This window comes from Eumetopias jubatus, unplaced genomic scaffold, assembly GCF_037043125.1.
Source record: "Eumetopias jubatus isolate StellerSeaLion01/CBP00866 unplaced genomic scaffold, mEumJub1_p1.0 scaffold_11, whole genome shotgun sequence".
Lineage (NCBI taxonomy): Eukaryota > Metazoa > Chordata > Mammalia > Carnivora > Otariidae > Eumetopias > Eumetopias jubatus.
In genome coordinates, this window is record NW_028274817.1 from 28,633,074 (window position 1) to 28,648,785 (window position 15,712).

The 15,712-nt window shown below is 46.9% G+C and overlaps 1 protein-coding gene, 1 non-coding gene and 2 pseudogenes across 2 annotated transcripts; 3 read left to right on the top strand and 1 right to left on the bottom strand.

The window, feature by feature from the left end:
- The first annotated feature begins 449 nt into the window (after positions 1-449).
- LOC148162993 (uncharacterized) lies at positions 450-4,145 on the top strand (annotated as a pseudogene).
- RPL39 (ribosomal protein L39) lies at positions 4,029-7,839 on the top strand. Its single transcript, XM_088028665.1, has 3 exons — positions 4,029-4,396; positions 5,999-6,102; positions 7,592-7,839. The coding sequence occupies exons 1-3, from the start codon at positions 4,394-4,396 to the stop codon at positions 7,638-7,640; spliced, it is 156 nt and encodes a 51-aa protein (XP_087884791.1). The 5' UTR covers positions 4,029-4,393; the 3' UTR covers positions 7,641-7,839.
- LOC114197016 (small nucleolar RNA SNORA69) lies at positions 6,957-7,088 on the top strand. The gene has a single exon (XR_003606844.1). It is a non-coding gene; the product is annotated as a small nucleolar RNA SNORA69 (small nucleolar RNA).
- Positions 7,840-10,600: 2,761 nt separating the features above from the next.
- On the bottom strand, positions 10,601-11,293 carry LOC114196981 (partitioning defective 6 homolog beta pseudogene; annotated as a pseudogene).
- Between the last annotated feature and the right edge of the window lie 4,419 nt (positions 11,294-15,712).

Consider the following 15,712-nt stretch of genomic DNA (forward strand, 5'->3'; position numbering starts at 1 on the left):
ATCCAAGTGGCTGTTGGGAAGGCAGGAGTCAAGGAAGGTCCAGATATATGTTTGGGTATCATCAACCAAGAGTATTTAGAGCCATGATACTGGATGAAATCGCCAAAGGAGGGAGTATATATAGAAAAGAGAAGTCCAAAACGAAACATTGGGGCTCTCCAATGTTACAAAGGAATTGAGATAAGGAAGAATAAGCAAAAGAAACTCAGAATGGGTAGCGTGCAAGGCAGAAGGAAAACCAGGTGGAACGAAGAGCACCCTACAAAGCTGTAAGAATTAAAAAGATGATTTCCCCTCCTCAGTACCTGTTCCCGGTGGCCCTGAGGGTGCGCAGGCCAAAGAGTAGGAGGCAGAGGGGAGCTGGTGTGTGGACCTAAGTACCGTAGAGGTGCACTCCTGGCAAGAACTGGGAGCAGGAGGAGGAGACCGCAGGAGCAGGCTCAGGACCAATGGCATCCAAAGAGTAACAAACAGTAAAAAAATCTCAACGTGGAAAATGCCAACCAAGAAAACAAAATAAAACAAAAGGACGGAAAGGAGCAAGTTGCCAATAAAGGAGAGCCCTTGGCCCTCCCTTTGGAAGCTAGGTGAATACTGTGTGCCTAGAGTCAGTGGTCGGTGGTTCCGTTAGGCAGCCCAGCCTGCAGTATGGGTGGGCCCTGATTCAGAGGCTTGGAGAGCGACAGGTAAGGATGAGAGAAGAGAATATAGAAAGGACTGGGGAGAAGGGGAGACAGCCGAGGGAGAAGTTGAAGGGGGGGTGGGGAGCAATTCAGTCACAGTCTGTAGGTGGTTAGCGCCGACCCTCCTTACCGTGACCATCATGATGAGGTTCGCCTTATGTCTTGAATCTTGATGTGTTCCCTGAAGTGAACAAAGAGACACACCTGCTTCCTAAACTTACATGTTCTCAATGTATCCTTGTTGTAATCCTTTTGTTACATGTCTCCTGTGGGTCTCCTATTACTTCTCCCTCTGCCCCTCCCCCCCACTTGTGCATGTTCTCTCTCTCTCTCAAATGAATAAATAAAATCTTTAAAAAAAAATAAAAAGGCAAAAAAAAAAAAAGATTTAAGGGCGCCTGGGTGGCTCAGTCGTTAAGCATCTACCTTCGGCTCAGGTCATGATCTCAGGGTCCTGGGATCGAGCCCCGCGTCGGGCTCCCTGCTCTGCAGGAAGCCTGCTTCTCCCTCTCCCTCTGCCTCTTCCCCAGCTTGTGCTCTCTCTCTCTCAAATAAATAAAATCTTTTTTTTAAAAAGGATGATTTATATAAGCTCTTAGCAGTGTCAATCACACCTTAAACCTGAGGTAAATAGTAGCTATAATGATGATGATGATGATGATGATAATTTAGCAACTAAAGGTTTATCTGCTGCTCTTTGGGCCACCAAAAAGAAAATATTGGCTCTCAAATAAATAGTAAAAATCTAGGTTAAGAAGCCTGAAGTCTCACTTCAATTAAATGTAAAATTATCTGGATGATGAAAAAAATTTGTCTGGATGACAGTCTGAATTTAAAAACTGGATGGGGGGGCGCCTGGGTGGCTCAGTTGTTAAGCGTCTGCCTTCGGCTCGGGTCATGATCCCAGGGTCCTGGGATCGAGCCCTGCATCGAGCTCCCTGCTCAGCGGGAAGCCTGCTTCTCCTCTCCCACTCCCCCTGCTTGTGTTCCCTCTCTCGCTGTGTCTCCTCTCTCGCTGTGTCTCTCTGTCAAATAAATAAAATCTTTAAAAAATAAAAAAAATAAAAAAATAAAAACTGGATGGGATTAAAGTAACTAAACATTTGCTGTTAAAAAATGCTTATTAAGTTGGGCTCAAGCTTCCTATTGTTTGTATATTTCCTCTCTAGACCTAAGGCACCAGCATCCAGTTGCTCAAGACAGAAACTTGGAGACCAAGTCCTGTTAATGTCACAATCATCTCTTGATTTTATTTCTTCTTATTCAACATCCTGGGGACTACTTGACTTTGGGCCACCCAACGTGGGGCTTGAACTCCCAACACCAAGATCAAGAGTCGCATGCTCTACCAATTGAGCCAGCCAGGCGCCCCATGGGCCATCATTTCTTGCCCAGACTATTTCCAAAGTCTCCTACTAGTTTGTTTGTTCTACCATCTGTCACGATATGCCAATACAGGGATTCCTAACCATTTTTGTGCCATGGAATCCTTTGGCAGTCTAATGAAGTTTATTTTCAGAATGTTTTTAAATGCATAAAACAAAGTACAAAGGATTACAAAAAAAAAACAATTACACTGCAATACAGTTATCAAAATATTTTCTAAAAGGAATGTGTGCTGTAGTAACTTATGAGCTTCTTTTTAAAAAGATTTTATTTATTTATTTGAGAGAGAGAATGAGATAGAGAGAGAGAGCATGAGAGGGGGGAGGGTCAGAGGGAGGAGCAGACTCCCTGCTGAGCAGGGAGCACGATGCGGGACTCGATCCCCGGACTCCAGGATCATGACCTGAGCCGAAGGCAGTTGCTTAACCAACGGAGCCACCCAGGTGCCCCACTTATGAGCTTCTTAACACAGTTCTCCTTAGGGGTCTAATAACTACAGTTGACCCTTGAACAACACAGGGGTTAGGGGTGTCAACCTAGCATAGTGGGAAATCTGCATGTAACTTTTGACTCCCCCAAAACTTAATAGCCTACCGCTGACCGGAAGCCTTACGGATAACATAAACAGTTGGTTGATACATATCCTATACAGTATACATATTATATACTGTATCCTTACAACAAAGTAAGCTAGAGAAAAAGTTATTAAGAAAATCATGAGGGGGCAACCGGGTGGCTCTCAGTCAGTTTGATTTCGGCTCAGGTCATGATCTCAGGTTTGTGAGATCAAGCCCTCTGATGGGCTCCGTGCTGGGCCTGGAGCCTGGTTAAGATTCTCTTTCCTTCTCTCTCTGCACATCTGCTCCCCTCTCCTGCTCTCTCTCTCAAAAAAAAAAAAGGGGGGGGCGCCTGGGTGGTTCAGTCTGTTAAGCATCTATCTGCCTTCCGCTCAGGTCATGATCCCATGGTCCTGGGATCGAGCCCCACATTGGGCTCCCTGTTCAATGGGGAGCCTGCTTCTCCCTCTCCCTCTGCGGCTCCCCCTGCTTGTGCTCTCTCTGTCAAATAAATAAATAAAATCTTAAAAAGAAAAAAGAAAATCATAAGGAAAACACATTTATAATATTGTACTGTATTAATCGAAAAAATCCACCTATAAGTGGACCCATGCAGTTCAAACCCATGTTGTTCAAGGGTCAACTGTACTGTAATTTCAAAGAAGTGATGAATGTATAAATGATATTTCAAGACGTCTGCGTCAACTGCAGTGTGATATGAAACCATCTTTGATTTCTATTGGTGACAAAGTCATAGGTACTGTTAATGCCACTACAGTTTGCTGCTTACGTTTGTAAATAAAGAGAGCACTAAATTTCAGACAGTTCGATAAAAACGAAGCTGTGATTTTTTTTTTCCCCATCCAAGTTCATGTATTCTGTGAGTTCTATACATGGACCATTTGGACCATTAAAAACCCTTACCTTAATCTACTGGTGCAAAAACTGCTTGAGGTGACTGCAAAGATACAGAGAGGTTTTTGTTTTTAAATGTGGAGAAGAAAAACATGAAAACGGGGATCATTAACATCCAAAACGTATGCCATTAATTCCTATACATTTTTGCAAAGTGGGCTAGAAGCCTGGGATTCCTAGCAGCCAAGGAAAAGGTTGTCCCGAACTTTCTCAGCTTCGACCTCGATTAGCCACCTCTTGCCTAGGCTTACCGGACCCTCCTAGCGCAGCCCCCGCCGCCCTCTCCTGCTTCCTCCAGCATCACCATCCCTTCCCGTCCAGCACGGCCCAGCCAGGTCGAAACGACTTCTCGAGGTCGAGACAGGACCGAGACGGGCGCCGCCGGCCCACCCCTGCGGAGGTTAGCCCTCGGGCCACTCCCTCCGGAGCCCAGGCCCGAAGTCCCTTGCACTCGGACGTGACGTCTCCGCTGCCCGTCCTGGGTGTCAGCCCCGCCCGCTCGGCTCCCGCTGCCTTCGGGAAGGGTTACCACTTCGGGATCTACCGCGGGCTGGGTGCCTCACCCACGAAGCACGGCGCCCGTGGCACACTGACCGGCTCCTGAGGGACGCACTTACGGAAGCGCTGCAAAGCCAATTCCATTTCTCCCGGACGGTCCGGTTTGCCAAGTTCCCACAGGAGCGCGGGCGCGCGCGGGGGGCGGAGTGGGGGCCGCCACCCGCGGCCTTGGGCCTCTGGCACAATCTTCTAAGCTCCGCCCTCGGCGGCGTCTCCTAAATACGTCCTTCCGCCCGCTTCCTCCTCTCTCTTTTTCGCCGCCATCCTGCTCTGCGTGGCTGGCTGCTTCTCGCCATGGTAAGTGCATCCGTTACCATCGGCTCCGGGGTGGTTTCCCGAGACCTGAGGCCCCTGCGAGCTCGCTGGCGCCGCACACTGCGTCGAGGTGCGGGCGCCTTTTAGAAGCCTTTTTCCAGGGAAGGTCGAGTTCGGCCACCGCTCCAGTCCGCGGGCCTAGCGGGGAGCTAGCAGGCGTTCGAGGAGGGGCCGGCTGAGCTGGCCGTGCGAGGTCGGAGGGGTGGTGCTTTGTGCGCCGCCCAGGCTAGCAGGGGTTCCCGCTGCCCTTCGCCCTTCTGGAGCGAACTGTGATTCTGGGGCAGGGAGAGAAGTCGGGGAGGGGGGGTCCACTGCAGAAACCGTGGCCGCCACGCGCGCCGGGCATCGAGAAGGGAATGGGGTCTGCTGGTTTTCGGAAGATTTTTTTAAGTTGGCGGCCAGGATCATACCACGTTATGAGCTTACAGAACTTGTTAGTCCTTTGTTAGGGACTTGGGCATCTCCCCGTGGAAGCACCTGGAAGGAGGGGTGCTGCGGTGTGGATCAATATGCCATTCGGGCGTTCTATGTAAACTGCAAGCTGCGGACAGTTATGGTCGTGGGTTTTAACCTGTGATCGTTTTCTGAGAAATTAAAATTGCTATATGCTTCTAGGTGTGGAGAGGATCGGTATCTGGTTTTTTTAGTTGGCAGGAAATTTACAACTGCTACAGTGAGCTGGGAGAGAGGAGTGTAGTCTTCGCCTTCTTTGTAATGGGCCCCTATTATGCAAGGTGCAAGGGTGTGTCGGACCACGTTGGCCAGGCTTGAGACTACCTGCCATTTCTGGGTTGTCCCCCAAACTTGAGCGGGAGTGGTTGGGGTTGGACTTAGATGACCCAAGTTCTTAAAACCAAAAAATGAAATGAGAAATTGGGAAAGTCGTTCTTGAAAACGATATTTTAAGTACAGGAGAATTTATACCAAAATGGTCAGTGATGGGGGTGCCTGGGTGGCTGGGTGGTTCGAGCGGCCCAGTCTTTGATTTCGGCTCCGATCATGATCTCAGGGTCCTGGGATCCAGGCCTGCATCTGGCTCCGCCCTCAACGAGGAATCGGCTCCGCTGGGGAACTGTCTCTCCTGCCCCGCCCCCTCGCTTTGGCGCACGCGCTCTCCATGTCGTTAGCCACCCCTGTTTTACATAGTGCGCCGAGACTCAATTGACTCGCAAGTGCTAGATTGTTCTGGTTGACAAAAAGCTGGGTTCTTTTGTGAAAACCAAGTTCCCCAGCCATCCCCAGTGGTCCGCTGGGTCCTGGGGTGACAGCAGGGAAGGGAAGATGGGAAGGTACCCTAGCCTTGGAAGCATAGATGACCTGGGTTTGAATCCCAGCTCTGCGCATTAGTAGTAGGTTACTTACTTGCCTGACTTTTATCGCTGATTTTTATTCGAACAATGGGGATTATGGTATCTGCCTCCAGAAGTTGTGAGGAACAGCAAAGGGCATGATGGGTTTGGCATTGAGGTTGTTTTTGGTATAGATGAAGCATTCAAATGTTTGTGGATTGAGGGCGTTCCTGACTTCGGATCAGTGGAGCAAGCTCTGGTGCTGCTGTCTAAATTGATTACGTTTCCTTCCTAGTCTTCTCACAAGACTTTCAGAATCAAGCGATTCCTGGCCAAGAAACAAAAGCAGAATCGTCCCATTCCCCAGTGGATTCGGATGAAAACTGGTAATAAGATCAGGTAAGGACCCCCACAACCACCTGCTTGTTTTTGTGGTTGCTACTTTATTTTTTTAATTAATTAATTTATTTTTTGGTGGGCAGCAAAGCAAGGTTTATCAGGCGATAGCGAAGTGATAGTACGAAGCTTCCGAGGAGGGAGGGGACCCGAGAGGGTTGCCCTGTGGTGGTTCTTTGAACGCGCTTCCTCAGTGTTTCTGGACAGCAGCCCAGCATTGGCTCCCTTTTGCAAGATAGAGACTTTGAAGCTGAGGAGTGCAAGACCCTGACACCAGTATAGAACTCTTGATTTGATTGAATTACAGATCTAAGTGGGATTAGTTTGCTGGTGTGAAGACTAAGATGTGAATTGGGGGCCTGTTTCCTTAATTCTTTTAGCCAGTTAAAAAGACAGGTGAAAATCACCACACGCTGTTGCCTTACAGGCCAGTTAGTTGCTGCCTTTAGTTTATCCTATACTGAACACTGGCTTTTATTATTTATAGTAATATGTATAGGAGATGTCTCACTGTTAGAAGTGCAATGAGATCTTAAAACCCCTGGTGTTGCCTCATAATAATACTGAGAAAAGAGCATTGAGTCACTTGGTGAAATGGTTACTTTGGAGCTCAGCCCTTGTACGAGCTTGATGAGTTTTTCTTGAGAACCTCAGACATCATAGTAATGCCCCTTTTTAATGTGTTGACATGAACATAGGCTTCTGTGTCATATCCCCATCTGGTGGTGGGACTTACCGTTCCCGGGTTATTGTGCGCAATGAAAGTGTATGGTGAAGAGTATACACTCAGCCCGGAGAACGGGCAACAATTGATTTTTCTATTACCTCAGCTATCTTGCAACTTTTTGAAGTTACTGAAAGCAGGTTGCAATTACAGTGCTTCCTTTTGTGGAAGTACTGACATTATCCTGCTGAAAGAAAGAATCTGTCAGTCATGTTTGATTTTGCCTTAATGAGGGTAAAGTCGTGACCGATTGACATGGACAATTCTGAGGTGGCCTTAGCTCTACAAAGCTCTTGCTTTGATTTTGAAATGATTGGGTGTGTTAATCTCTTGTAAAATTTAGTGTGGGGGCTTTTATATGTGTGTGACCCATGATGTAGATAGGTTGATTTTGATGAAGTTTAGAAGGGGGGGTTCAATGGAAATGTGGCTGGGTCTACCCCCCAGGTGTGTTGAATCAAAAGCAGGTGGGTGTACTCTTGGGAGGGGAGGGAGCTTCCCCACCCGTCCTGTCTCGATTAAGAACCAGTGTGTTTTCCTAGCCTGGAATCATTTTGAGGTAAAAATTTGATTTGACGAGTTCTTAAACACATCTAGCAAATCACTTTTTACTCTCTAAAGAGAGCTCCAAACCTGTTAAGGAAGGAAAAATGGGACCCTTTGCCTTCCAAAGATTTTATGGTACTGACAAGGCAGAGTTTGTGGTGAATGAGGGCAGCGAAACTGAGGTCAGACCGCCTTTGTAACCTGCAGTTTCTTTCTGTGCAGGTACAACTCCAAAAGGAGGCACTGGAGAAGAACCAAGCTGGGTCTGTAAGGCGTCACACGTCAGGAGATGACACACCTAATTGGCACACATATTTAATTAAGCTGCGTGAAGATCATGTGTTCTGTCATTCTGTAAACATCCTTCCTACCTGGCCATAGACTTGTCTTATCATGGAAATGATTTTTCTCTCTTTACTATGCCCCTGCACCAGTAGGTTGGTTCAGTAATAAATGTGAGACCTCTCGGCTCTACTACTGTTGTGTTTCTGATTTGCAAAGTACTGAATTCCCCACCTGTCAGATCATGCACAGCACTGTCAGAACTTCCTGCAGTGATAGAAATGTCCCTTGACAAGCAAGTAGGTAAAGTGTGGCTAGGGGGTGCCTGGGTGGCTCAGTGCCTTAGGCCCAGGTCATGATCTTAGGGTCCTGAGATGGGGCTCCCCAGTGAGCAGGGTATCTGCTTGCCCCTCCCCTGGCTCGAGCTCTCTCTTCTCAAAGAAATAAAATCTTTAAAAAAAAAAAAAAGTGTGGTGAGTTTGAGTAAAGACGGACTTGAATTTTTATTTAATTAAGAAGCTCCATGTGGCTAATGGCTCTTAACACCTTATGGGAAGTGAGTATGTGTGTCCTCATACCTCTGGGTAGCACATTCTTAAATAGCATCTTTAGCTGCTGTTCTGTAACGCCAGTCTTCTTACAAGTCTATATTTGTAAAAAAATCTACAACTAAAGCTAATTTGATTTTTAAAATCAAAGTTCATTTAGTGATAATGTACAGTTTATAATAAAATTGTAAAATACAGTTGATGGTTGAAACAATATCATTCATGTAAAAACATTGCATGTAAAATTAGAAAGTTCATAGCTCACAAAATTATATATATTTTGCTGGTAGCTCATGAGAACGTTACAGTAAGTTTACTCAGGATACAGAACAAAATTCACAGGCTTGACATTAGTACTGTAAGATTTTACACTGAATCCATTGACATTTCTGTTAAGGTACACTTGAAATAATTGATTCAGACTACCAATGAACTGACATTTTATTGTATACCGAGATCTATTGGTTTTACAATATGGCTAGTAATCAGTTATTTCACCAATAATTTAAATGAGAGATCTAGTTTTAACACCACTGACATCCACCCTTAGGATAACTAAAATGCACTAGCAGCTTTGGTTTTCATTTTCATGAATACATACAAATCTGTACTTTTATAGTTAAAATTTGTACGAAAAGTCAAGCTCTGAAGTATTTTACCCCCAAGAGAAAAGTTCAGATGTTAAAACATTGTTAAAAAAACAAAGTAGTATGTGAAAGGATTTTTACTTACTGTTGAACCCCTACACCACTTAATAAATGAAATTTAACCTACGTGTTAACATTTTGCTGTTCTAGAGTCAAATTTCTATACCTCACAAGGTTAAAGCTGGAATGCCATTAACGAATAGCGGTATAGAAGTGGAAGGACTTGGGTGAATTCAACAAAAAAGTACATTGTATTACATAACGTGCAGTTGATAGTTCAGTGGTAATCTGTTTAGTGGTAACGTGAACAAAGTATTCTAAGTGACCTTCAAGACTTCCTTGTATCTTTACCATGAGAGAAAATAGCACTTGTTTCCGTAGCATGCAACTGTTAAAAGGTACCCATTCTAGCCCTACCATGAAATTAGTAACTCCGAGAAGTAGCCATAAGCCACAGGAAACTTAGGCCTGCTGCAGTGCTCGTGCATGTTGTACAGGGAAATCAGGCGAGGAATAGAAGTCAGCAAGCAGCCTTACCCTTCGCTTAATTCTAAGTGGGTGCGTTGGAAAGTAATAAATAGCCTCATAAAATAAATGGCAATAAACTCTACCTGTCCAAGGTGAATATATTTTTTTCATAAAGTGTAGGCAGTGTTCCTAGAAATCCCATTAGGGAAAAACCAAATACTATAGAAAAGTGCCCAAGTTTGTCCTGTGTGTAAAAGTCTCTTTGGGTGCGTTTTATAATCCAAAATGATTCATACTACTCAAATACATTAGCAGAGTATAAAAGCACACCAACAACAAAAGGAATGATTTCCAATGAGATGGGAATGAGGATTAGAGGAGATTAAGGGAGTCTTGCATATTACCAGTTGATGGAACTGCCTTTTGTGTCATTAGTTAGACACATATGGAATGAGTCTGTAAATGTGACATAGGAAGAACAAGCTTTGAACTTGAACAATGTTACAGGTTCTTAATTCAGGAGCATGGCTTCAATGCTTTATGATATAGGAAGCAACTCCTCCAAACAGGCAATTGGTTTGATTTCTTAGATACTAGGGAAAAAAAAAAAAAAAAAACAGCACTAAAAATACTACTTGTGGGATGCCTGGGTGGCTTGGTTAAGTGTCTGCCTTCGGCTCAGATCGTGATCCCGGGGTCCTGGGATCGAGTCCCACGTCAGGCTCCTTACTCAGGGAGTCTGCTTCTCCCTCTGCCTGCCGCTCCCCCTGCTTGTGTGCTCTCTCTCTCTGACAAATAAATAAAATCTTAAAAAGAAAAGAAAATATTACTTGTAACAATTAGCAACAGAGGAACAACATTAAAAAATCAAAATAAAATACAGGGAACATAGGAGCTGAGGTCCCCAAGGTACCAAAGGACAGAATCAGACTTCTTCACATTAGAATTTTTAAAAAATACAGTTAAAGGAAAAGCTAACTGGGCTCTGCACAGCAGGTTAAATACACAGCAACTTCGAACGGAAGTGATCTGGTCCTCTCATAGTTATGAGAATGTGCGCTAACATCCAGTGCCCTAGAGACAAAAATAGCAAAAGCACAGGGCGCCTGGGCGGCTCAGATGGTTAAGCATCTGCCTTCGGCTCAGGTCATGGTCCCAGGGTCCTGGGGTCGAGCCCCGCATCGGGCTCCCTGCTCGGCGGGAAGCCTGCTTCTCCCTCTCCCACTCCCCCTGCTTCTGTTCCCTCTCTCGCTGTGTCTCTCTCTGTCAAATAAATAAATAAAATCTTAAAAAAAAAAAAGACTCTTCCGTGAAACTTCTATTCCGTTAACTTCTAAAATTTCATCATTAACAGCTAATAATCCTGTGCTTTGAGCCAGATTTGGTCTGGATATAAAGATCCCTGGGACCTTCTCTAAGCCATGCTGTATGACCCTGACACTGGAGCCATCCCAGATGTAGAACCCTAAGGGTTTCTCAGTGCGGTATTTGTCAAAAGACGAACCCTACGATGTGTTTCTGGGAGAATATCCACATCTATAATAGAAGACACAGGTGTGAAGTCTTGGGGCATACTGGTGACTATATGTGGCTTTTTTCTATGGTTGTCAGGACGCAATAGATTGGTTAAAAACATTTTTCTTCCTTATTAGTGCGTCTGTACCAAAGGCACTGGAGTCTGCTTCTCCCTTTTTTTTTTTTTTTTGTATAAAAATCCTAAGCTAGTGGATTGGCCATTGAAAGAGCTTTGTGATAATTATCATCATTATAGGTAGTAAGTCTCCATGGATGTCTGTGTAGCCTACTAAAACGTCAATGTTGGGTATCTTCTGAACATGTCGCAGTAATCCGTAAAACCCAAATTTTCCAGGTTTTGATCTGTCCAGTGAAAACCAACGAAATTCAGCTCCAAACTTGCTCTTCCCCTCCATGGTGTCCAGGCAGCTGGTGGCCGGCCCGTGCCAGTGGCTGTGCTTCATGCTGAGGCCCGGCCGCCCCTCGGGAGCGCAGGGAGCAGGGAGTGAGTGCAAGGCCCGCGGGTTGGGGACGCGGCACCTGCCGAGGGGCGGCCTGGGCTCGGGTCTCTGCGCAGAGCTGCGCTCAGGGGGCTCCTCACGCGGCAGGACCGAGGGTCAGACTAATGCCTGTCTTCAATACAAGTAGGAATCCTCTGATCCAGGGGTTATCAAACTGGTCTGCCTGGTCTTGTAGAGCCTGTGAACTAAATTTCTGCATCTTTAAATTGTTGAGAGAAATCGAAAGACCATTTTGGCATTTACTAAATTTAGATTTACTGGGCATTGATGTGTCAGGCACCGTTCCCTAATTACCTGTGGAATGAAGGTGAAACTATAGCAAGAGAAAAGGAGGGGAATCAAGTTTGGTGGCAACCCCGTATCTAGTTTGTAGGGACCCCATGCTGGGCATAGCAGAAGCAGCAAGTGGTAGGGGTGGCATGGCACCAGGGGTCCCTAACCTAGGACCCCGTTAGCAGGCTCTGATGACCATAATCCTTAAGGAGCAGGGTTGGCCAGAAATTGGAAGAGTGGGCTACAGAATACCAACTAGCCAGCCTAGGAAGCTGGGACCTGCGGCTGTGTGGCTAGCAGTAAGCGTTGGCCTGCTATAGATGCTCTCCCGGGCCAAAGCGGAGGGACTTGGTCTAATTGGCAGCCATGTGATGTGATGTTTTGGAGCCTTAAAAATACCTTAGCCTCACTCTTCAGGGGAGGTTGGCACAGGGCGAAGGTGGCACTGATGCAGAGGGAGCTTTCCTACAGACCTTACATAGGTAGTATTAGAAATGAGAGGGGAGGGGCGCCTGGGGGGCTCAGTCGTTAAGCATCTGTCTTTGGTTCAGGTCAGCATCCCAGGGTCCTGGGATCGAGCCCCTCATTGGGCTCCCTGCTCCGCAGGCAGCCTGCTTCTCCCTCTCCACCGCTTGTGCTCTGTCTCAAATGAATAAATAAAATCTTTAAACAAAAAGAAGAGGGAGACTTAGCCAAAATCATACCTACCTTGGGTTTGTAAGGACTGAAAATGTCTGTAAAAGATCAGTTGTACGAGGTGTTCTCCCATTGTACAGATTCAAGAAGGCTCTGCAGCTTTCATTCCTGCTAATAATAGCAACTAGCATTTTGAGTGCTTAAGCTGCCCAGGTAGCTGCTGTTAGCAGGAGTGGCGATGAGACCCAGATGGAACAGAGTGAAATATTAACTATGTACCCTTCACTGAACCTGTTCCATTCCAGAGAAGTGAACATCAAACCCCTGCCCACACAAAACCCTGATGGGTGTTTGGGCAGCCAGAGACGAGTATGACCTGCAAGAGTACTGTGGTCAAGGCCACGTGCACCTGTGTATGTGTCTGTGTCCATCATATGTGCATATCTGGGAACGGAGGGAGGGACGGTGGCAGACCCTCATCAGAGAAAACTGATTGGCCTGACCGAAATAAATGGTTTGACAGTCATTCTTCATTAGGAGCGATTTTGCTGCTGGAACCCTCCCTGCCCTGTCCAGAGGACATTTGACAATGTCAGACCCCTTTGCTTAGACAAAGGGAAAGAAGGTGCCACTGACAGCTAGTGGATAGAGGCCAGGGATGCTGCTAAACATTCTCCAATATGGGGTGCCTGGGTGGCTCAGTTGGTTAAGCATCTGCCTTCGGCTTGGGTCATGGTCTCGGGGTCCTGGGATCGAGCCCCGCATCGGGCTCCCTGCTCAGCGGGGAGTCTGCTTCTCCCTCTGCCTCTCCCCCTGCTCATGTGCTCGCTCTCTCTCTCTCTCTCTCAAATAAATAGATAAAGTCTTAAAAACAAAAAAACCATCCTTCAATGCACCGGGCATTCCCCCAAAGCAAAAAATTGTCCGACTCCAAATGTCAAGAGCGACGAGTTGGAGAAATCCTGGCTTCCTAGCACAGCAGCCAGCCAGAGTGAGCTTTTTGAGACACCGATCTGCTCAGCACACCACTCCCCTTTTGAGCCACTTCACACTACCCGCGGGGCAAGTCTTAAAACGACCCCAAAGAAGCATGGCATGGCTCCTAGCCCCTTTTCACTCTAAGCTGGATCCAGCCACACTGGCCTCTTCGTCTCCCAGAGCACCAAGCTCCACCCTGACTCAGAGCCTTCCCACGTGCTGTTCCCTGTAAGGAATGTTCTCCCTCTTCACCTGGTGAAACTCCCATTCGTGCTGCAGGTCTCAGCCTACTTCTCACTCCACGGAGAGACCTTCCCTGACTCCCCCTCTCTCCCCTCCTGGGTCCTTCTGCTTAGTACCTCGGAAATCGGCCCGTGGGTGTCCTACACACTGTCACTGTGAAGAAAATGTGTGTGTGGTTCATTATGCGCCTCCCTCACTAGACTGGGCTCTGCAAGGATAGGGGTGCGTCTGTCCTGCTCCCTGCTCATTGTCTCACCTAACCCAGCATCTGACGCAAAGGAGGTGCTCCAGCAATGTACGGACGGAGCAAGTGAGTGGATGATGGGGGAAACAGGCATGCAAGTGAGCCAGAGGAGTACAAACAGTGGGCCTTAACACGTAGACAAGGAGTGATGGGGCAGTACTTGCCAGGGGACTTGGGGAAGGCCTCAGCCAGGTTCCCAGCGGCACACGCTGTGAGCTCCACCCCCCACATGCCCAGTGGGTAGGTAGCTGGAGTGTGAGGGGCTAGGGAAAGGATCTGGAGAAGGGGGCATATCAGGCATGGCACGGTTCACACCACTCACCCTCGTGTAGGAGCCCCTCCTTCGCCACACCAGCAGGCACCTGAAGTACGGTCTCTAATGAGGCCACTTGGGGCTGCTGACGGAGACCGGCTGGGGCAGCCAGACGGGCACTTGGCTTGGCTCTCAGCCGGCCCTTAAATGCAACTGTTCTCTTGATCAGTTTGAATAATTTAGATTCCAGCGGAGCTGATAATACAGATCGTTTAGAGAGGCTCCAGAAAGACAGAGATGCACAGAACAAGTAGCAGGGAGGGAAATGTTAGAAAAGCAAAGACGGGCAGTGTAGGCCAGACCCAAAGTCATTTCCTAGGAGAAGCAAAGAAAACGAGAAAGTTTAAAAAAATTTTTTTTAAAGATTTTATTTATTTATTTGACAGAGAGACAGCGAGAGAGGGAACACAAGCAGGGGGAGCGGGAGAGGGAGAAGCAGGCTTCCCGCGGAGCAAGGAGCCGGATGTGGGGCTCGATCCCAGGACCCCGGGATCATGACGCTTAACAACTGAGCCACCCAGGCACCCCGAGAAAGTTGAAAATTTAACGCCTTCCTCCCCCCCAAAAAAAATCTGGAATTAGAGGCTATTTTAAAAATTCTATTAAAACATACAGGGACGCCTGGGTGGCTCAGTCGGTGAAACATCTGCCTTCGGCTCAGGTCATGATCTCAGGGTCCTGGGATCGAGCCCCGCGTCGGGCTCCCTGTGCTCAGCAGGGAGTCTGCTTCTCCCTCTCTCTCTGCCGCTCCCCCTGCCCATGCTCTCTCTCTCTCACTCTCAATCTGAAATAAATAAATAATCTTTAAAAAATAAATAACATATAACATAAAGAAAGGTGCACGTATCTACTCTAAGTGTATAGCTCGATGAATTTGCACAGGGTGAATCCAGTTGTGTCACCACCATCCAGGTCAGGAAACAGAACGTGATCAGCATCCCAGAAGCCCCTCCTTTTTTTTTTTAAAGATTTTATTTATTTATTTGACAGAGAGAGACACAGCGAGAGAGGGAACACAAGCAGGGGGAGAGGGAGAGGGAGAAGCAGGCTTCACGCTGAGCAGGGAGCCCGATGTGGGGCTCGATCCCAGGACCCTGGGATCATGACCTGAGCCGAAGGCAGACGCTTAACAACTGAGCCACCCAGGCGCCCCCCAGAAGCCCCTCCTTGAGCCCCCTTCCAGTCACTATCACCCTCGAATGTAACCACTGTCCCAACATCTAACGGCAGAGGGTAGTCTTGCCTATTTTTGCCTTTTATATGAAGGGGATAATTAACTTTGCCCTTATTGTGTCTAATTTCTTTTGCTCATTCACCATCATATGAGATTTTGTTATTGCGTGCAGTTGTAGATGATTCATTCTCATTGCTGTATAATATATTAACCTTAAAAAAAAATAAAACTCAGTTAGGGGCACCTGGGTGGCTCAGTCGGTTAAGCGTCTGCCTTCGGCTCAGGTCATGATCCTGGGGTCCTGGGATGGAGCCCTGCATCGGGCTCCCTGCTCAGGGCGAGCCTGCTTCTCCCTCTCCCTCTGCCATTCCCCCCGCTTGTGCTCTCTCTCTCTCTCAAGTAAATAAATAAAAATCTTTAAAAAAAATAAAATAAAACTTATTTTACCAGCAAAAATGAGTTTATTCAGGAATTAATCAGTTTAATCAGAGAATTGCATTT